Source organism: Periophthalmus magnuspinnatus, chromosome 2 (genome assembly GCF_009829125.3).
Source record: "Periophthalmus magnuspinnatus isolate fPerMag1 chromosome 2, fPerMag1.2.pri, whole genome shotgun sequence".
Classification (NCBI taxonomy): Eukaryota; Metazoa; Chordata; class Actinopteri; order Gobiiformes; family Gobiidae; genus Periophthalmus; species Periophthalmus magnuspinnatus.
The window spans coordinates 1,290,270-1,311,584 of record NC_047127.1 but is presented as its reverse complement, the minus strand read 5'-3'; the positions used below and the strand labels follow the sequence as shown (position 1 = coordinate 1,311,584).

Sequence of the window (21,315 nt, the reverse complement as noted above, 5' to 3'; positions counted from 1 at the left end):
TAGTTTTTGTGGTTTAAATCTGCTCTTGTTTATCATCTATATTCACTTCAGCGATATATCGAGCTCTGTTCTTGTATCCGCCATTTTGAAATCCGTATTATACTGTGGTAATTAAGAAAGTAAATAAATAAAAAATATTCTTTGTCAGTTTTAACAGTGATTAATTTGTGCTGGAAATAATCAGCGTTTAGTTTTATCACAATAATAAAAATTTAAATCCAATACTCTTTCTTTAAACAGTAGAATGTGTTTTTCCACGTTAAATATTGGTACTTTATGTTCTTTTCCCACGTGTACAGCTCAGCATCATTATAAATATGTTCAGGAAAGGTTTTAGTATCGATACCTGTGAGTGAGTATCTGGTTTCGATACCGGTTTGAGCTTCTGTTGTGTCTGATTTTGCAGAAACAGACTCATTATGAATCGGTTCTTCCTGTAAATGCCCCTGCCCCGGCTCTTGTGTAATCCAAAACACGTCTAATTCTTCATTTAAGCGACTTCAGAGGCACGAGTCCTCCGGCCGTCTCCATGGCGACGTCTCTCACTTCCTCCTTCCATTGTCTGTGTATGCGTCTCCACGGCAACACACTTTTCTCCTTTGGCTTTTTGCAGCGTTTTGAGAAACAGGAACCGCACGCCGGCATTAGTCATCTAAGTGCAGAGCGTGACCAGAGACGGAGCCGCTGCTGTCAGCTCCTGTCGGCTCCTGTCGGCTCCTCTCGGCTCCTCTCGGCTCCTCTCGGCTCCTCTCGGCTCCTCTAGGCTCCTCTAGGCTCCTCTAGGCTCCTCTAGGCTCCTCTCGGCTCCTCTCGGCTCCTCTCGGCTCCTCTCGGCTCCTCTCGGCTCCTGTCATATTTAAATACAAAGTAAAGCTCATGTTTCGATAAGTTCATGTTTCGTTGACCTTTTGCGAGTCCATTGTCAAAAAACAGGTCGTTTGGAGGCAGAAAAAGTGAAAAATGCCAAGTTTTGTCAAGATGAAATTAAAACACTGATAAGAAACGGAGCTTGGTTCAAAAGAGAGTGAGAATTTGTATTAATAATAATAATGATTTTATTTATGAGGCACCTTTCTGGAGACTCAATGTACAACAGTGAACAAGTACAAAAGTATTACAAATATACAGTAAAAACATACATTTAAAGGGACGGTGCTCTATGGTCTGGTGGTGTAGACACAGTTAAAGGGACGGTCTAATCTGATTCGTTTTTGTCTGGTTCGCCGTGTGGGAGTCGGTGTTGTGGACGTCATAAATGAATAACGCCGCGTGAGGCGTCTTGGAGCGTCTTGGAGCGTCTTGGAGCGTCTTGGAGCGTCTTGGAGCGTCTTGGAGCGTCTTGGAGCGTCTTGGAGCGTCTTGGAGCGTCCCGTCTTAAGTGGACAAATGAAGCGTGGACGTTCTGATGTCCTCATGTTTTAATGTTCCGCCATCGCCTTTGATCAAACGAGTAGTTTGCTCTGGTGTAGTAACAGCAGCAGAAACAGTAGCAGTAGAAGTAGTAGTAGTAGTAGTAGTAGTAGTAGTTGCAGTAGTAGTTGCAGTAGTAGTTGTAGTAGTAGTAGTAGTTGCAGTAGTTGTAGTAGTAGTAGTAGTAGTAGTTGCAGTAGTAGTAGTAGTAGTAGTTGTAGTAGTTGCAGTAGTAGTAGTAGTAGCAGTAGTTGTAGTAGTAGTAGTTGTAGTAGTAGTAGTAGCAGTAGTTGTATTAGTAGTAGTAGTAGTAGTAGTAGTAGTAGTTGCAGTAGTTGTAGGGACTCACCGATCCAGCCTTTTCGGGTCTGATACTGATTCCGATTCTTCTGAGTCTTTAAGTCGGTGACGATTCTGAGACTGAAACTGTTTTTTATTTATTTCATTAAACCAGGCCTGTCCAAACTGTGGCCCGGGGGCTAAATGTGGCCCTCAGATCAATTTTTCTCGGCCGTCGAGCTTCAGGTGAATTGACCCACATGACCTTAAATTGAACTTTTTACTGTATATTTCTGAAAATCGACTTTAATGAGCTCATATCAAATATTGAATGTGTCTGTGAGGATTTAAACGTCGAGTACTTCAGTCTAACTTGTAAAAATACGCAGATTTGAAGTATTCTCTGTATTTGCGACGAGTCCATGTCCCTCAATCGGCCTCAGCCTCGTCTGTGTTTTTATATTTGAGTCTTAATGAGAAAAGTCTGGACACCGCTGGATTAAACCAAAAACAAAACACGACTGAACTGATCCAAACTTGTTCTGTTTGATCTGAGCCACAACAAAAGTTTAAACATGACGAGATTTTATGGACCAAATCAGATTATAATCAGATTATAATCAGATTATAAACAGATTATAAACAGATTATAAACAGACTCATTACATCAGATTATGACACAAAACAGAACCAGGAGCCGTTCAAAGTAACTGCCTGTGTATCTGAGTACTTTTACTCAAGTAAAAGTAAAAGTATCACATGAAACAGTGTACTTAAGTAAAAGTATTTAAGTATCTGTTTAAACATTTAAGAGAAAAAGTCAAAGTATTTCACACTAGTGCTGTTCATCAATCAGTTTATTTTTTTTCTTCTGAATTTTGTGTGTTTATTCATTTTTTTGGTGTTTTTGCTTTTTGTTTGTTCAGTTTATTTTTTTGTATTTTGTTTTGTTTATTTCTTTGTATTTGTTTTTGCCTGTTTTGTTTTATTTCTTTGTATTTGTTTTTGTTTATTTTTCTCTATTTATTTTTGTGCATTTAATTTATTTTTCTGTATTTATTTTATTCATTTTGTTTATTTTTTTGTATTCATTTCTGTTTTGTTATTTGTGTATTTTTGTGGCCCCGTTGTATCTCTCGAAATCCAATATTGTTGTTGTTTCTGCAGTAAAATTAAGATTTACATTTTAAACTTTATCATAATCTCACGACCAAAACCAAACCCGAGACATTCACACGTGCGACTCTTTAAACCGTGTGCATTTCACGTTTACAGATTTGTCCGTCTCAAAAACCTCATATCGTTGGTACTTTTACTACGTCCTGAAGTATTTCCTCGCCGTCGTCACAGTTTAAACTCCCGTCTCATACTTTTGCAGTTTTACTAATGGCAGGAGACTTAGCAACGGCTTATTTTGGAGACAAACATGGCTCCTCCCCAACCCCCGACTCCAAACAGCCCTACATCTCACTACAGCCCTGTCACAATAACGTCACGCTGGAGTAAACGCTTCGTCCAACGCCACCGCCGCCGCCGCAGGAAACGCACGAGCCGCTTCACGTCGCCTCCGACCTCCGCACGTGTGTCCAGGGATTTATGTCATGAAATAAACGTGGATATGAAGGTGTCACGTGGGACGCTCGGTGATAAACAAACAATGGACGTAGCTAACCTGCTAGCCGCTACGTTACAAACAGGAAGTGACCACAGGGGGGCGCACTTCCAACTCCATCGACTCGTCTTTTTTGGTCTTAAATGTTCGTATTGACCCGACGCAAACGCAGATTACACAAATGACCTCCACGCAGTGCATCATGGGAACTGCCTAAAAAAAACGCAGGCCCCCGTCTCCTCGATGGTTCACGGTTCAGTCCCCGCGTGGCCCGTGGAGTTTGCTGCTGTGTCCTTTGACACTCGCGTAAATCTCGACTCTTCTGTTTGTGAAATTGAGGAGACGAGATGAGATTTTAGTTTTTGTGGAGGAAAAATGTAAGTTTGATTATTTTTGGGGCTTGTTCCGCCGCTTTGACGCGTTGACCAATCAGATTTAAGTATCCGATAAGTCCACATGACTCATCGTTTCGCCCAAAACATCATTAGATTTAAGATTTTACTAAAACAATGCGTGGTCTTTTCTAGTTTTGTGTATATTTTTACTTCCTGACATAGCTAACCTGCTAGTCGCCGCCGCGTTCCAAACAGGAAGTGATCATGGACGCACTTCCTGCTCCATCGACTCTGGCTTCAATTCACTTTCTATTGAAAAACTGCTGCTGTCCGACTCTATTGTGTCTGTAAATCAAGATCTGAACATTAATAACAGACAAATCAGGTCCGTCTTTCCCGAGGTCGCTCCTGTTAGCGTTAGCAACAGGTTTGATTGACAGCGTTGCTAAGTGCTCTGCTAAACCAGCAGTGTGAAGCTCGAAGAGGCGTTACCTTCAACAAGCTCGCTCCTGATTGGCTCTTTGGTTGCTATGATACTCACAGACGGAATTCAGCTCCAAATTATCCGCTAAGCACGAAAACGAGTTCGTAACGTTAGCATAAAGTGCGTTGCAAACAAAGCAGAAATATGTGAAGTAAAACGTCATTATCGAGATGTAAAAAAGGGTGAAAGGTCAGTCAGGTTTGGGGCGACAGTGGCTCAGTTTGTAGAGCGTTTGTCCACTGATCTGGAGGTTGCCGGTTTGAATCCCGCTGTCGACATAAACATCGTCGGTTTTAGCCTTGAATGTGGAAAAACGCTGTATAAAAATGTGACCATCTTTCGATTGGTCAGCTGTAAAACGCCGGTCACTGACTAATTTTCTTGCACAGTTTTCGCTCGTTTTGACGCATCTGATTTTATTCAAAACCTCGGGTCAGTTTTCCACCATTTTGAGGAGGTTAACCCTTTAGCGTCGGATGCTATCGCCGCCGTTAGACTCGCGGTTGCCGACTTTCCGTCACCATAACTCCGCAACCGATTGTGCTTCATGTAAATTCAAACGGCGTCTCAAAGCAGAGGCGTCACTGTCATTACGATAACACGCTTACGTCACCCTCGAAGACGACCAATCAGAGCGCAGACGCCGCCGGGATTCTCCGTCGAAGGAAAAACAAGGATTGATGTGTAAAATAGAGGTAAAAAAGTGATTTTTATGGCAATCCTAACTTATATTTGTCCTCAACCTCAGAAAGTGCGGCACCTTTAGACCCATGGACCCAAACCTGGACCAAGATTAGTACTTCCTGTAAACCTGGAGGTAGTAGTAGTAGTAGTAGTAGTAGTAGTAGTAGTAGTAGTAATAAACTTCATCTACGTCTTTCTCTGTCATTTTACGTTATATAAACACTTAAACTCGTGTAGTCGTACGTGTTTTTTGGATGTAAAAAAGTTAAACGTTTTGTTCCTGAACCCACTCCCCCGTTTTCCTCTGAAAGTTGTGAAACGAGCGGATAAATAAACTCATGAGTAACGAGGACGTGGCGTTGGGAAAGTGAAGGACTCGTTTAAACGGCTGTAAAATGTTCAATCCAGCGTTTTCTGTTCTGATACTGGTTCAGTCCTGTGGTTTTAAGCGTCGGTCGATACTCAATGTGGACCGATACCAGACGGAAAACAGGATTTATTTCATTTAAACAAAAATTAAATGAAACTAAACTGATCCACATGTTTTATGTAACTGAGTCTGAAGTAACCGCAGAACAAGTTTGTGTAAATAAAACTTTTTGGACCAATTATGAGCAGTAAACGTTTTATTACATCAGTTTATCTCCAACCGCCATCAACTGAACCGATATTTCAAAGCCGATATTTCAAAGCCGATATCAGATCCACCAAACCTGACGTCCTGTTGGACCAATCACAGCGGAGTCTGGAGTCAGCTGACCTGTTTGGACCAATCAAACTGCAGAGATTTGGTGTTAATCATAATATGAATATGAACCAGGTCTAAACCAGGTCTAAACTAGGTCTAAACCAGGACTAAACAAGGTCTAAACTAGGTCTAAACAAGGTCTAAACAAGGTCTAAAACAGGACTGAACCAGGACTGAACCAGGACTAAACCAGGACTAAACCAGGACTAAACAAGGTCTAAACTAGGTCTAAACCAGGTCTAAACCAGGTCTAAACCAGGACTGAACCAGGACTGAACCAGGACTGAACCAGGACTAAACCAGGACTAAACCAGGACTAAACCAGGACTAAACCAGGACTAAACCAGGACTAAACCAGGTCTAAACCAGGTCTAAACCAGGTCTAAACCAGGTCTAAACCAGGTCTAAAAGTGGACTGTATCATTCGCTCTGTAGTTCTAAACATAATTGATCCAAAGGACAAAAAGTGAACAAAATAAACTCTTAAATGAGTCAAACCCACAAACATCGATCTGTCCAAGTCCCACCTGAAGGAGCTGGAGCAGCAGTGGCTTTTACACGACCGACATCGAACAAACATCGAACTAAAATCGAACCAATATCGAACTAAAATCAAACGAAAATTGAAACAACATCGAACCAAAATCGAACCAACATCAAAGTAAAATTGAACAAACATCAAACAAACGTCGCCATCTTGAAAAGTCACTATAATTTGTTGATTTAAATTCTGGAGGGATCTATAAATATGAACGGGTAGAGTTTTGTTCATTTGCATATTTCATATTCACATTACACATTTATTATTGAGACCGACATGTTTCAGACTGCAGAAAAATCAGGGCCGTCGTCGTGGCAACAAATCAAAACACCACATCTCCAAAACAGAAAGAAAGAAACAGAAACACAGGGAGGTTTTCTGTTGGTTCTGATAAAACACAGGACGACGTCACTCGTTTTTAGTGAACAAAATGTAATGTAATACCACCTCCAGCCACCAGGGGCATCAGCATTGTGTCGTAGCATCACTTTTCCCCGTAAACCTGCATGTTATTTATGTTATTTCCAAATCCACGCCTGTTTGTTGTATTTTCCTTCCACGTTGCTATGTTTTATTTTGGATTTACGACCCAAATCGCAGTTTCCCCCAGAGTTTTCGCCAGAGTTTTCGCCAGAGTTTTCGCCAGAGTTTTCGCCAGAGTTTTCGCCAGAGTTTTCCTCAGAGTTTTCCTCAGTTTTCCCCAGAGTTTTCCTCACTTTTCCCTAGAGTTTTCCTCAGTTTTCCCCAGAGTTTTCCCCAGTTTTCCCCAGAGTTTTCCTCAGTTTCCCCCAGAGTTTCCCCCAGAGTTTTCCTCACTTTTCCCCAGAGTTTTCCCCAGAGTTTTCCCCAGAGTTTTCCCCAGAGTTTTCCCCAGAGTTTTCCCCAGAGTTTTCCCCAGAGTTTTCCCCAGAGTTTTCCTCAGTTTCCCCCAGAGTTTTCCCCAGAGTTTTCCCCAGAGTTTTCCTCAGTTTTCCCCAGAGTTTTCCTCAGTTTTCCCCAGAGTCTTCCTCAGTTTTCCCCAGAGTCTTCCTCAGTTTTCCCCAGAGTTTTCCCCAGAGTTTTCCCCAGAGTTTTCCTCAGTTTTCCCCAGAGTTTTCCTCAGTTTTCCCCAGAGTTTTCCTCAGTTTTCCCCAGAGTTTTCCCCAGAGTTTTCCTCAGTTTCCCCCAGAGTTTTCCCCAGAGTTTTCCTCAGTTTTCCTCAGAGTTTTCCCCAGAGTTTTCCTCAGTTTTCCTCAGAGTTTTCCTCAGTTTTCCCTGCGCTGTAAACAGACACTTGGGAGTCGGACTCGTAAGCCCTCTGTCTGGATGAGGCATTACACAAATTGAAAATGCGTCTCCGTTTTTTGTCTGCGTCTTGTCTTTTCCCTGACCTCTCCCTCCTCTTGACCCCTCCAGCTCGCCGTAGACGCCCAGGAATGTATGACAAGATCTGGCTTTTCATTATGATGTAATTCGCCCTCAATAGCACGGACTGTATCTGTGGAGCTAAAGTACGAGCTCGTCCTGTGAGCAGTGCATTATGGGAAAGTCTATATGTACAGTATCGTGTATTTGTGTGTTCTGTATCGTTATGTGACAAAAAATGGACTGTAGTGAGGTTTAATCCACGTTATAAAGCTCAAAAACATGTTTGACTCACACTTTATTATCAGTCTGTAACATCTCCAAAGCTCAAAACGCTCTGTTCCACCTTGTGATGTCATCGAGTGGTAGTTTTCAAGTTAACTCCTCCTCCTTTTACCTTTAGTTCAGTCGAGATAAGAGACAACTCCAGGACTGAAATGATCCAAATGATTCTATAAATGAAGGTGTGTGGAGTTTAAAAACACAGTGGAGCACTTCCTGTATCACCACACGATGACATCACAAGGTGGAACAGAGTGTTTTCAGTCTAAATCTGCAGGTTTGTGTGTTAAACATGTGAGAATGAAACAAAACACAACTTTAAATAGAGTAAAATGGGCCTTTTAAATAGAGTAATATGGGCCGTTTAAATAGAGTAATATGGGCCGTTTAAATGGAGTAATATGGGCCGTTTAAATAGAGTAATATGGGCCCTTTAAATAGAGTAATATGGGCCTTTAAATAGAGTAATATGGGCCTTTAAATAGAGTAATATGGGCCTTTAAATAGAGTAATATGGGCCCTTTAAACAGTGTAATGTGGGCTGTTTTATACGTTTGCGTGTGGCCCGTTGTTTCTGTTTATATACATATATATATATTTATTTCAGGTTCAGTGACGTTGGCGTTGGCGTTGGCGTTGGCGTTGGCGTCCTGCGCAGCGCCGTCCGAGCTCTGACTTTTCCAAACGCAGACGGTTCTTCAGATGTGGCTGGAGGAAGTTTTTAAGGAGACGATGCGTTTGTGTGTAGCGTCGTGACGTTTTACAAATTGTTTAGTGATTTGTATTTGTGGGAGATTTTAAACCAGATGCCCTCCCCTAAATCGTTGAAGAAGGAAACGTAAATAGAATTGTCCCGTGACCTTCTATGGCTCTGTTGGCGTTCGCAGACGAGGTTCTTTTTCTGTTTTACCCACGGCGAGTATTTATGTGAAGAGCAGCCGGGCGGCGACAGCGACTCTACTGCACACGTGTGATTAAAGCCGTACGACGTAACTTTTCTGGAATGTTGCGCAGTCTGGCATTAAAAATCTTCAAATCTTATTCAAGTAAATGTGTTATTGTTGCTGTAAAAACCCTGGACAAAAACGTGTTCTTACTGTGACGTGATCTGGGCGACTCTCCACAGATCTGACCTGTGACTTGACTTTTGTGGTGTCACCTGCTCGTCTCCATGGAGATAGTCGAGTTTAATGTCATACGGAACATTAAACGAGGCAATAACATTTCCTTTCAAACAAGCAGAAACGTGACATACTGCATCCAGGGCCGACTCAGACTATGGGCAGACTGAGCAGCTGCTGGGGGCCCCGAGGTCACTAGGGGGCCCCCACGAGCTCGAAAATGCTGAAAAATAATAATTGGAAAGTCTTTTTGGAAACTAAATGGCACTCAGGTGTTTATACGAGTCAAAATATTGCTCTAAAATGATTCGATGTGTTTTATTTACAGTAGCTAACTATGTGCGGCCTATTTTATTTATTTACTATTATTTATTTATTTATTAAATCAAACATTATTCAACTTGTATAAGGTTGTGCATAACATTTCTATCATGACCAAAAGGGTTTTGGCTGAAGTAAAAAAAATAAATAAATAAAAATACTTATAATGCCTCACACATTTTAATAATAACACAGAAGAATTTGAGAAAAAGCAGCATCAGTTTTTGCTTTTGAGTCGGGCATCGGTGTGGACAGCTACATGTTTACACCGGTGTATTTTACAACTTAAAACGTTTATAAATATAAGCCCACTTTAGTCAACTGGAACACATTAAAATAAACCAGAAATCAAGAAAAAAAGGTCTAGAATTTAAACATTTCTCTGGTGGAGGGCCCCCAGACTCCCCCTTTTCTTACATGTTTTTATCCTTGTGGCTTTTGCTGTTGTGAGAATTTAGAATTTTTAGTCTTTTTAAAACAGTTTTTTCGTCAAATCTGAACACGTGGAACTGAAATGACGAGGGGCCCAATGGCAAATTCTGCTCCGGGCCCCCTAAAGGCTCGGACCGGCCCTGTCTGCACTGTTTCTAAAGCTTTTATGAATGAAATTATAGTAAAATTCGCAATGGAATCTTTATAATCTTGCTTGTTTTGACTCTGTTAGCTCGATTGCTACGCTGCTAACTCCAAAGCTAACGTCCGTGTGTTATTTCCGTACAGGGCGACTTCACGTGGAGCAGCCTGTCGGGCCGGAGCGTTCGCCTGGCGCCCGTCTGCATCCAGAGCCTCTCCGAGCTGGAACGAACCCGACTCCAGGAAGTAGCGTACACGCGTCTGCACCAAGACTACGACCTGGGCTGCCAAATCACGATGCCAAAAGGTTCGCCGCGCTCACAGATTACACACATCACGCAACTTTGACGACATGAACTCACGTCTGTTCAGATGTTTCTCCAGGTTTAAGTCGTGTTTTTCTTCTCGTTGAGCCTCTGAAGTTTTATTCGGACTGATTCATGTTTGAGTTTAATCTTTAATCCGCTATTTTCAAGACGCCATTTTGTAAATAAATCCCCGTTTTCACCTTCACTGTGACACGCCCACTTGAACCGTTTCTTTTATCACGTCGCTTTAGATGAATATTGTGATTTAAAACGTGTTAATTATAACAAAACGATCCACAGAGATGAGAACTATAAAGACTCAAGCTCAAAAGGGCGGGTTTAAAGTGCATTTTGGATGTAAACAGTCCGCCGCAGTGACACGAGGAGCCTCCTGATGTGAAGGAGCAGTGGGTTTAAAATGTGATAATAAATGTGAAAATAAAAATAACAAAAAAAACAACAAAAAAAACTCAAAACAACTAAAAGAAATTATAATAAAAACAACAAAAAACTCAAAATAAAAAAGACACAACTCAAAATAACAAAAAAAAAATCAAAATAAATAAAAAATCAAGAAAATAAACAAGAAAAAAACAACAACCTCAAAATAAAATAAAATAATAAAATCTCAAAATAATAATAAAAAAATAAAAATAACAAAAAAACAAAACAAAGAAAACTCAAAACAACTAAAAGAAATTATAATAAAAACAACAAAAAACTCAAAATAAAAAAGACACAACTCAAAATAACAAAAAAAAAAATCAAAATAAATAAAAAATTAAGAAAATAAACAAGAAAAAAACAACCTCAAAATAAAAAAAAAAACGACATGAACTCAAGTCTGTTCAGATGTTTCTCCAGGTTTACGTCGTTTTTTCTTCTCGTTGAGTCTCTGAAGTTTTATTTGGACTGATTCACGTTTGAGTTTAATCTTTAATCCGCTATTTTCAAGATGCCATTTTGTAAATAAATCCCCGTTTTCACCTTCACTGTGACACGCCCACTTGAACCGTTTCTTTATCACGTCGTTTTAGATGAATATTGTGATTTAAAACGTGGAAATTATAACAAAACGATCCACAGAGATAACTATAAGGACTCAAGCTCAAAAGGGCGGGTTTAAAGTGTATTTTGGATGTAAACAGTCCGCCGCAGTGACACGAGGAGCCTCCTGATGCGAAGGAGCAGTGGGTTTAAAATGTGGTTCTTTTCACTGAGGCTGGAGCTGAGCCCAGTCTGACAGAGGATGAGATAATGGAGGATGGAAATGTACTTTTTATGGAGCGGTGATGAAATGTTTAAGGACTAAAAAGAACTATACGGAGACGTCAGAAATATATATCACAGATGGAAATTTACAAAAGAGTCGAGTCCAAGGACAATAAAAACGTGTGCGGGACTTTTTAAAGGTCCTATATCACACAGAACGGACTCTAATGAGCGTTTAACCTCCTCAAAAACAGACCTGGAGTTGTGTTTTGTTTCCTTTGTTATTCGTCTGTCCACATCTCCAAACGTCAAAACGCTCCGTTCCACCTTGTGATGTCATCAAGTGGTGGTTTTCAAGTTAACTCCCCCCACTTTTAACCTTTATTTCAGTAGCATTTGCCAATTCCAGCGCTGAAATGATCCAATTGATTCTAGAAATGAAGGTGTGTGGGGTTTAAAAACACAGCAGAGCACTTCCTGTATCACCACGCGATGACATCACAAGGTGGAACGGAGCGTTTTCAGTTTGAGAGAAGAACTCAGCCTAAATATCCAGGTTTGTTTTTCTTTTAAACGTGTGAATGAAACAGAAAACGGCTCAATATGGCTCAATATGTCACTGTGTCACCTGAAATGTTCCGCAGTACGGCTTTAAACGTGCTTATCTTGCAGTATAAACAGTGCAAACGGGTTAGACTTTCCACAGATCCGAGCTGTAACTTGGTTTTAGGAGATACAAATACAGATACGGTTTAACCATTAACATCTCCAACCAGCAGGTGGCAGACTCCAAAACGATCACACCGTTAACTCAAAAAATAAATAAATAAAAGTGATTTCTTCTGTTTTCTTTGGTTTTATGAAGGTGAAAAAAATAACATCATTTCACAATATTTAACTTTTTCACGGTGAATTAAACGTTACAGCAGTTAAACGTTTTTATATCAGATTTTTCACGTCTCTGTAAAAATACTCCGTCGCTCGCCACAATAATCCAATATTTGGGTTTGGAGAATAAACCGGCTCGGCGCTGAATGAGCTCATGGGGAAAGTCACGGGTAAAACAGCAGCGACTTAATGTGAAGTTTTGAACGTGACGTCGCCACAGAGGTCAGCTCCAAATGAAGCAAACGGAAGAGCCAATCAGGAGCGAGGATGTCAATCAAACCTGTTGCTAACGCTAATGCTAACGCTAACAGGAGCGACGTCGGGGAAAGAAGGACCTGATTTGTCTGTTATTAATGTTCATATCTTGATTTACAGACACAATAGTGAAATAAAAACCCCAGGATCATGTAGAGGGTTAATACGAACATTTAAGACCAGAATGAGTCTGAAGCAGCAGAGACAGAGAGAGGGGACAGTAAAAAATCAAATAAAAAAAGAAAACAACTCAAAATAACTAAAAAAAACTAAAAAAAACAACAACCTCAAAATAACTAAAAAAAAAAAAAATCAAAATAACAAAAAAAGAAAAAAACCCTCAAAACAACTAAAAGAAATTATAATAAAAACAACAAAAAAAACTCAAAATAAAAAAGACACAACTCAAAATGACAAAAAACCAAAAACTCAAAATAACAAAAAAAAAAAATCAAAATCAAAATAACAAAAAACTAAACACAACTATAAGAAATTATAATAAAAACAAAAAAACCCTCAAATTAAAAAAGACACAACTCAAAATAAAATAAAATAAAATAAAAATCTAAATAACTAAAAAAAATTAAGAAAATAAACAAAAAAAAACAACCTCAAAATAAAAATAAATAAATTAATTTAAAAAACTCAAAATAACTAAAAAAGAATCATGTAGAGGGTTAATACGAACATTTAAGACCAAAATGAAGCGCTCCACTAGCAGGTTAGCTACAGTATGTGCATTTACACAGTCTATGGTTAAACGTCCTCAGTTTGGTCCGTTGCTGCAGTTGAACCAGTTTCCTGCAGATGTCATGTTCCTTCTTCTTTAAATCCTCTGTGACACTGACGCTCTGTTGTGTTTTTAGATGTTTTCTCTGTAGATCAGTTTAAAGTGGTCGTCTAACTGTCGTGTGTATTTTTGCATATTTACACTTTTCTGCTGTTCTTAAACTTTAAATTGCAACACTGGAATTTTCCCATCGTTGTAAAAATAACTGTTCTCTTATCGGTCATAGTTCTGGAGGTGTTTTTGAGCCGACAGCACAAACATTGAAGTCTCTTGAACATCACGTGAACAGGCTCTTTGTATTTTACATTGTACCAGGGGCCACAGGGGGGCGCTGGTGCTCGTGTCTGTAGTAGTGTTGGTCAGAGGAGCCGATGGTGCAGATCGGCTTTGGATAAAGTTTGTTGATGTTCTTTTAGTTCTGTGTGTTTACAATGTTCTTCTGGTCCTCTGTGTTGATCATGTTTTGCTGGTTCTGTTTGTTTATAATGTTCTTCTAGTTCTGTGTGGATGTTCTTCATGTTCTTCTGGTCCTGTGTTTTTATAATGTTCTTCTGGTTCTCTGTGTTGATGTTCTTCTCATTCTGTTAATGTTCTTCTAGTTCTGTTTGTTGAGCTTCTTCTGGTCTTTTGTGTAGATAATGTTCTTTTGGTTCTGTTTGTAATGCTCTCCTGGTCCTGTGTGTTTATAATGTTCTTTTGATCTTGTGTCTTGATGTTCTTCTGGTTTTGTTGATGTTCTTCTGGTTCTATTTGTTTATAATGTTCTAATGGTCCTGTGTTCATGTTCTTCTAGTTCTGTGTAGATGTTCTTCATGTTCTTCTGGTCCTGTTGACGTTCTCCATGTTCTTCTGGTTCTGTTGACGTTCTCCATGTTCTTCTGGTCCTGTTGACGTTCTTCATGTTCTTCTGGTCCTGTTGACGTTCTCCATGTTCTTCTGGTTCTGTTGACGTTCTTCATGTTCTTCTGGTTCTGTTTGTTGATAATGTTCTTCAGGCTACAGTTGAACTGGGAAGGTTTGGAGGTCTCGGGGATTTCCGCTCGGCTTTGGGATCCGTCTGTCAAAAATCCAAACCATTTCCTATCTGCGCCTCCCCCTCCTCCTCCCCCTCCTCCTCTCTCCCTCCTCTCTCCTGCCTCTCTTTCTCTCTTGCTTCTCCCTCCTCTCTCTTCTCCCTCCTCTCTCTCTTCTCCCTCCTCTTCTCTTCCCCCCCTCCCTTCGTCCTCTCTCTTTCTCTCTCTCCTCCCTCCTCTCTCCCTCTTATTCTCTTTCCCCCGTTTCCCTCCCTCCTCACTCCCTCCTCTCTCCTTTTCCTCTCCCTTCCTCCTCTCTCCTGCCTCTCCTTCCTTTCTCTCCTCTCTTTCTCTCTCTCTCCTCTCTTTCTCTCTCCTCCCTCCTCTCCCTCCGCTCTCTCTCTTCTTCTCTTTCCCCCCTTTCCCTCCCTGCTCACTCCCTCCTCTCTCCTGCCTCCTCCTCCTCTCTCTCTCCTTTCTCTTCTCTCTCTTCTCCTCTCTCCTGCCTCTCCTTCCTATCTCTCCTCTCTCCCTCCTCTCTTTCTCTCCCTCATCCCTCCCTCCTCACATCTGCTCTTTCTCCTCACAAACTCCACACTTCTCACATACTCTCTCTTTTTTCTTTTTTCTCTTTTCTCTTTTCTTCTCTCGCTCTGACCTGGTCATAAAGTTCATAGCAAATTTTTAAAAACTATAGCATCACTGAGGAATTGAACCCTCGACCTGACGTAAGGCCTGTCCTGAGCGGAGAGGGGGATGAGGGGGAAGAGGGGGAGGTGGGGGAGGTGGGACGGGGGTCACATTTCCAAAAGCCCCGTTGAGCGACTGAAGCAGAGCAGCTGGAAAAAACATCTGGAAGTTTGGTCCAAAACTGAAAAAAAAAACGTGAAATGTGAAGCTGGAACAATCAGGTGGTGGAGAACGAGTTTGAAAAAGAAACTGATCAGAGCCGATGTCGACGGAAATTACACAACAGGAAGTGAATTCTTACATAAATAATGCTCCGCAGTATGGCATTAAACAATATATCTGCATCTATTTGAGCACATGTGTAACTACGGCTTAAAAATACAATGAAAAACGACATGTGTGGGCTCGCCGCTCCACAAACCTGACTTTTTTTATAACTTCATACGACTGAAGGGGTTTTATTCTGCACTTTTCTCATTTCATGTTAATTTTATGATGATTATTTACGCTTTAATTCGTTGTATTGTGATTTTAAAACGCTTTGAATGACTTAATAAACGTGCCTTGTCTTGCTCGTTTCCGGGGAGACGAATAATGCCACACTGTGAAACACTGAAATCAAATGAAAATATGTCGTTAAACAAATAGATTTTATAATACAAGTCTATAAAAGAACTGTGAAAAAGAACAGACTGTTTAAAGAAGTGACTGAGTGCGACGTCACCAATAGCGCTAAACCTGTTGCTAACGCTAACGAGAGCGACTTCAAGCGAAAGACGCCGCCTGATTTGTCTGTTATTAATGTTCATATCTTGATTTACAGACACAATAGTGAAATAAAAACCCCAGGATCATGTAGAGGGTTAATACGAACATTTAAGAACAAAACGACGAAATGCACCCATGACCACTTCCTGTTTGGAACGCAGCAACTTCTGGTTTTGTTGATGTTCTTCTGGTTCTATTTGTTTATAATGTTCTTCTAGTTCTGTGTAGATGTTCTTCATGTTCTTCTGGTCCTGTGTTTTTATAATTTTCTTCTAGTTCTGTGTTGATGTTGGTCCTGTGGGTTTATAGTGTTCTTCAGGTCCTCTGTGTTGATGTTCTTCTGGTTCTGTTGATGTTCTTCATGTTCTATTGACGTTCTTCTGGTTCTGTTGACGTTCCTCTGGTCCTGTGTGTTGATGTTCTTCGTGTTCTGTTGATGTTCTTCATGTTCTTCTGGGTCCGTTGATGTTCTTCAGGTCCTGTGTGTTGATGTTCTTCATGTTCTTCATGTTCTGTTGATGTTCTTCATGTTCTATCGACGTTCTTCTGGTTCTGTTGATGTTCTTCTGGTCCTGTTGATGTTCTTCATGTTCTATTGACGTTCTTCTGGTTCTGTTGACGTTCCTCTGGTCCTGTGTGTTGATGTTCTTCGTGTTCTGTTGATGTTCTTCATGTTCTTCTGGGTCCGTTGATGTTCTTCAGGTCCTGTGTGTTGATGTTCTTCATGTTCTTCATGTTCTGTTGATGTTCTTCATGTTCTGTTGATGTTCTTCATGTTCTATCGACGTTCTTCTGGTTCTGTTGATGTTCTTCTGGTCCTGTGTGTTGATGTTCTTCTGGTCCTGTGTGTTGATGTTCTTCGTGTTCTGTTGATGTTCTTCATGTTCTTCTGGTTCTGTTGATGTTCTTCTGGTCCTGTGTGTTGATGTTCTTCGTGTTCTGTTGATGTTCTTCATGTTCTTCGTGTTCTGTTGATGTTCTTCTGGTCCTGTGTGTTGATGTTCTTCGTGTTCTGTTGATGTTCTTCATGTTCTTCTGGTTCTGTTGATGTTCTTCAGGTCCTGTGTGTTGATGTTCTTCATGTTCTTCTGGTTCTGTTGATGTTCTTCATGTTCTTCTGGTTCTGTTGACGGGTTCTGTTAGCGGGTTAGCTATGTCTATTTATATAAACATGCCATCAAAGGACCAGATGTAAAATAAATCTACTTTTTTACTTAATTAACTGTTTCTTTATTTATTACTTATTCAAATTACAAATATTAAGTATTTTTTTGCCTGGATGTAAATGTGTCTGTTTAACTGCGGATCTCCTGATAAAATGACATTTAAAATCCATCAAACCTTTTTATTTACCCTGTCGAGGGGCCACATAAAATGACGTGAAGGGCCACATTTGGCACACGGGCCTTGAGTTTGACACGTGTTCTATGGTTTCGTGTTTTATTTTGTACATTTTGTCAGTTCTTTCACTCACTCAGCGACGGCATTTTGGCGCGACGCTAAAATCCGCCAGCGAACTATAAACCGTGACAACGAGCGAGCGCCATGAGAACGTCGACGTTTTATGAAATGTTTTTTGGGCGCCCGAAAAAATCTAAAAACTGTTTCTTTCTTTTCGCAGACGGACAGAAGAGGAAGAAGTCTCTGAGGAGGAAACTGGACTCTCTCGCCAAAGAAAAGAGCCGAGATAAAGGTAAACGCGGCGGTCCCTCCTCCGTTTCTCCGTGGTAATATCATCGAGTCTTTGGTTCCTCGGAGCAGGTGGAGGCAAAGACAACAACCCAGTGTTTACACGCCCCGAAAACGTTATATTTAGAGCGAGTCCTTCTATGGGGAGCCGCTCTCTCGCCGCTCCCTCGCCGTTCCCTCGCCGCTCCACTGATGCGGATTTGGCCCAAACAGCAAAGACAGCAGATATAAACAAATTCGCCGCTGTTGCGATTTCTCGACTGAAGTAACCTCCGTCCGCGCTGATAAATGGAGCGGCGTTGTTATTCTCGGCTGAAGGGCTCGGGAGCGTCTCGTGCGGCGTGCGGGGCTCCGGCTCGCGCTGCCAAACACGTTCAGACTTTAATTTTGTGTCCAGAACTAGGTCAGCGTCTTTCAGATATGAGGCGGTTTCTTCTGATGAGGGAAAGACGGGGTTTTTGAGTTGATCTTTCTCAGAATTTAAGTTTAATTTTGTTGAGATTAAAAGTGCGTGTAACTTTGGGGTCAAATTCTGCGCCCGTGTTTTTGCTTCCCATTAATATTACCACTTATTATACTTACCATACTTAACTATTTTTATTTATTTATTTAATTTATTTTTTATTAATTAATTTGTTTTTATGTATTATTTATTTTTTATGCATTTTATTTTATGTTTATTTATTTATTTATTTTTTATTTTATTTATTTATTTATTTATTTTTATTAATTTGTTTTTATGTATTATTTATTTTTTATGTATTTTATTTTATGTTCATTTATTTATTTTTATTTAATTTTTTAATTTTTTATTAATTAATTCATTTGTTTTTATGTATTATTTTTTATTTTTTTATTTTTTTTATTTTATTTATTTATTTTTATTTTTTTATTAATTCATTAATTTGTTTTTATGTATTATTTATTTTTTATGTATTTTATTTTATGTTCATTTATTTATTTATTTTTTTTATTTAATTTAATTTATTTTTTATTAATTACAATAACTCAGTTTTAACTCAAACTTTTTTTCCATCATTCAGAGAAAACATTCACATGGTTTTGCTACAGACACTACAAACACTCACTGACCTTGTGTCTGCGACAGCCCCAGGCCTGGATAAAAGCAGCAGGAAGGGCATCTGGCTCTTTCTGCTCTGTGTCCACTGCCAGTCAAACGTTTAAACATAATCTGCTCATTTCAGTCTCTTTTTTCTTTATTTTTACAACTTTCTGCAGTTTATTTGACCCGAGTTTCATTTTGTTGTGTCCCAGGCCTGGATAAAAGCAGCAGGAAGGGCATCTGGCTTAAAGCAAATCATCTTTTCTGATAGGCGGTCTGCCACTGGCTTTCTCCAGGTTATAGCTGTGTCTGGAATGTTCCGCAGTGTGGCATTATACATTACATCACACAAAACTAACAGACTGGAGTTGTGTTTTGTTTCACACTTTCCAAATGTTTTCAAATCTAAAAATTAAATGATCGTCAGCCACAAAACGACAAACTAAACACGAGATGAAAGGTTTGGTCCGGCCACCATTTCGTTTGGGGGCAAATGTGTTTATCAAGTCAGATTTAAAGGTTTGTTTGTGCAAAATGGAGGTTTAAGTCGTATTATAATGTGGTTGTGCGTCAAAAACAGACCTGGAGTTGGAGGTGTGTGGAGTTTAAAAACACAGCGGAGCACTTCCTGTATCACCACATGATGACATCACAAGGTGGAACAGAGCGTTTTGAGTGTTTTTTGTGTGTTTTTTGTGTATTAAACGTGTGAATGAAACAAAAAATCACACAACTCCAGGTCTGTTTGTGACGAGGAAACGACATTAGAACAGAACAGAAAACAGCACGTCCCCTTTAAGTCCATCAACCTTGACGTCATAGCGCCACCTGCTGATCTCTGTCGCTAAGTTTGACACCAGACTGTGAGAATCCGAGCTAATCGACGACATCGCCATGGCAACAAGCGGGTCGTGTGGACGTTCAGCCAGAAAAGCTCCGTAGTGCTGCTTTAAACACAGAGACCACCAACAGCGAAGCGAAATACGTCTTTTTTCTTCTTCTTTTTTTTCCCCCCTTGAGCCAAAGTTTACAGTTTTTATCCGCGTTGCCGTGTTTTTTCCTCCTCCTCCTCCTCCTCCTCCTCCTCCTCCTCCTCTTCTCCTCTGGTGTTTGAAACAGTTAAACAGAAGTAGGGGAGAGGTGAGGCCGTATCAGGGGAGTCGTTAGATTTATGCCGTTATGCGTGAGCCGTGTTTTCGTATAGATTCTTTCGACACAAGTGAACATGATGTGATGGTGGAAGTAGCGGTTACATAAGAGGCAGAAAATCCCGTTCATCCCGGCCCGGCTGTGGTCGCGTCGGCCCTGAACTCTGCACTTGCGGCGGAGGAATTTGTCCGGAACAGCTGCTCGGATCCCGCGCGCGAAATGAATAAAACACAGTCTGTAGATGAACTCAAACATGACTTCATAACCGCGGCGGACGCACGATCTGGGTCTGATTATGTTTAAGAACGAACGGAACAGAGGTGGAGCCGACGGCGTTCATTCTGTGCCGTTTGGAGCAAAAAAAAATAAGTTAAAATAAATCAAACTAATAGAACGTTTTAGTTATTTCGTTTGATTTAAGTCGTTAATTAAAGTGGACGTGTCACGCAATTTTTTTATCTGTTCTAATGTCGTTTCCTCGTCACAAACAGACCTGGAGTTGTGTGTTTTGTTTCATTCACACGTTTAACGCAAAAAAACAGTCAAAACGCTCCGTTCCACCTTGTGATGTCATCGTGTGGTGATACAGGAAGTAGGAAGTGCGACGCTGTGTTTTTAAACTCCACACGCCTTCATTTATAGAATCATTTGGATCATTTCAACACTGGAAATTTTTGCAAATCTCGACTGAACTAAAGGTAAAAGTGGGAGGAGTTAACTTGAAAACTATCACTTGATGACATCACAAGGTGGAACAGAGCGTTTTGAGCTTTGGAAATGTAACAGACTAATAATAAAGGATTAAAAACACAACTCCAGGTCTGTTTTTGAGGAGGAAACAGCGTTAGAACATGGGCCAATAATATAAATAGAGACAATTTATTTAGTGAGTATCTAAGAAACACACGACGACGCAGATTCCATCATTTTTGGCACAATTTTTACTGAAAATGAAACAAAAAAACACCAAAACATCTAAAAACTAACCAAGCAAAACAAACAAACAAAACAAAAACGTTTCAATTAATACTGTATTATGAGTATGTACCATAGACTGTTTATATAAATGGAGAAGCTAACCTGCTAGCCGCTACGTTACAAACAGGAAGTGATCATGGACGCACTTCCTGCTCCCATAAACTCGCCATTTTTGTTCTTAAATGTTCGTATTAACCCTCTACATGATCCTGGGGTTTTTATTTCTCTATTGTGTCTGTAAATCAAGATCTGAACATTAATAACAGACAAATCAGGTCCTTCTTTCCCCGAGGTCGCTCCTGTTAGCGTTAGCAACAGGTTTGATTGACAGCGTTGCTAAGCGTCCGCTCTTTACTAAACCAGCGATGTGGTGCAGGAAGCGGCGTTACCTTCAACAACCTCGCTCTGGATTGCCTCTTCGGTTGCTACGATACTCACGGGTCAGAATTCGACTCCAGATTAGCCGCTACAACTGTTAGCCTGAGCTTCATTCAGCGTCTGTGGCGTTTATACTAATTTGAAAGGTCCCAGGTTAATATTTAAATCGTATTATTATTTCGTTTACATTCAGCAGCGTAAAAAAAACATGTTCACAGCGCCGGTTGAAGCTGGAAACATGCTAATTTGTGCCGTGTCGTGTGTTAGCGTAGCGTTAGATGTGGTCTGGAGACATTACTCTGCTGTTCGCGGTTTCCCGGCTCCTCTTTATCTTCTGATGTCTTATTTTGGAAAACAGATGGTTCCATTAGACGCAGAGTTTTTATAAAGCGCTAACACC

At 40.4% G+C, this 21,315-nt stretch overlaps 1 protein-coding gene across 4 annotated transcripts in view; it reads left to right on the top strand.

Moving 5' to 3' along the window:
- LOC117383618 (rho GTPase-activating protein 6-like) overlaps positions 1 to 21,315 on the top strand; it is a 108,289-nt gene that overhangs the window by 65,918 nt on the left and 21,056 nt on the right. For all 4 annotated transcript variants that reach the window (XM_055227329.1, XM_055227332.1, XM_033980824.2 and 1 more), the window contains exons 2-3: positions 9,882 to 10,041; positions 17,280 to 17,351. In XM_055227329.1, the coding sequence (XP_055083304.1) occupies positions 9,882 to 10,041; positions 17,280 to 17,351 (232 nt within the window). The remainder of the gene's footprint in view (positions 1 to 9,881; positions 10,042 to 17,279; positions 17,352 to 21,315) is intronic.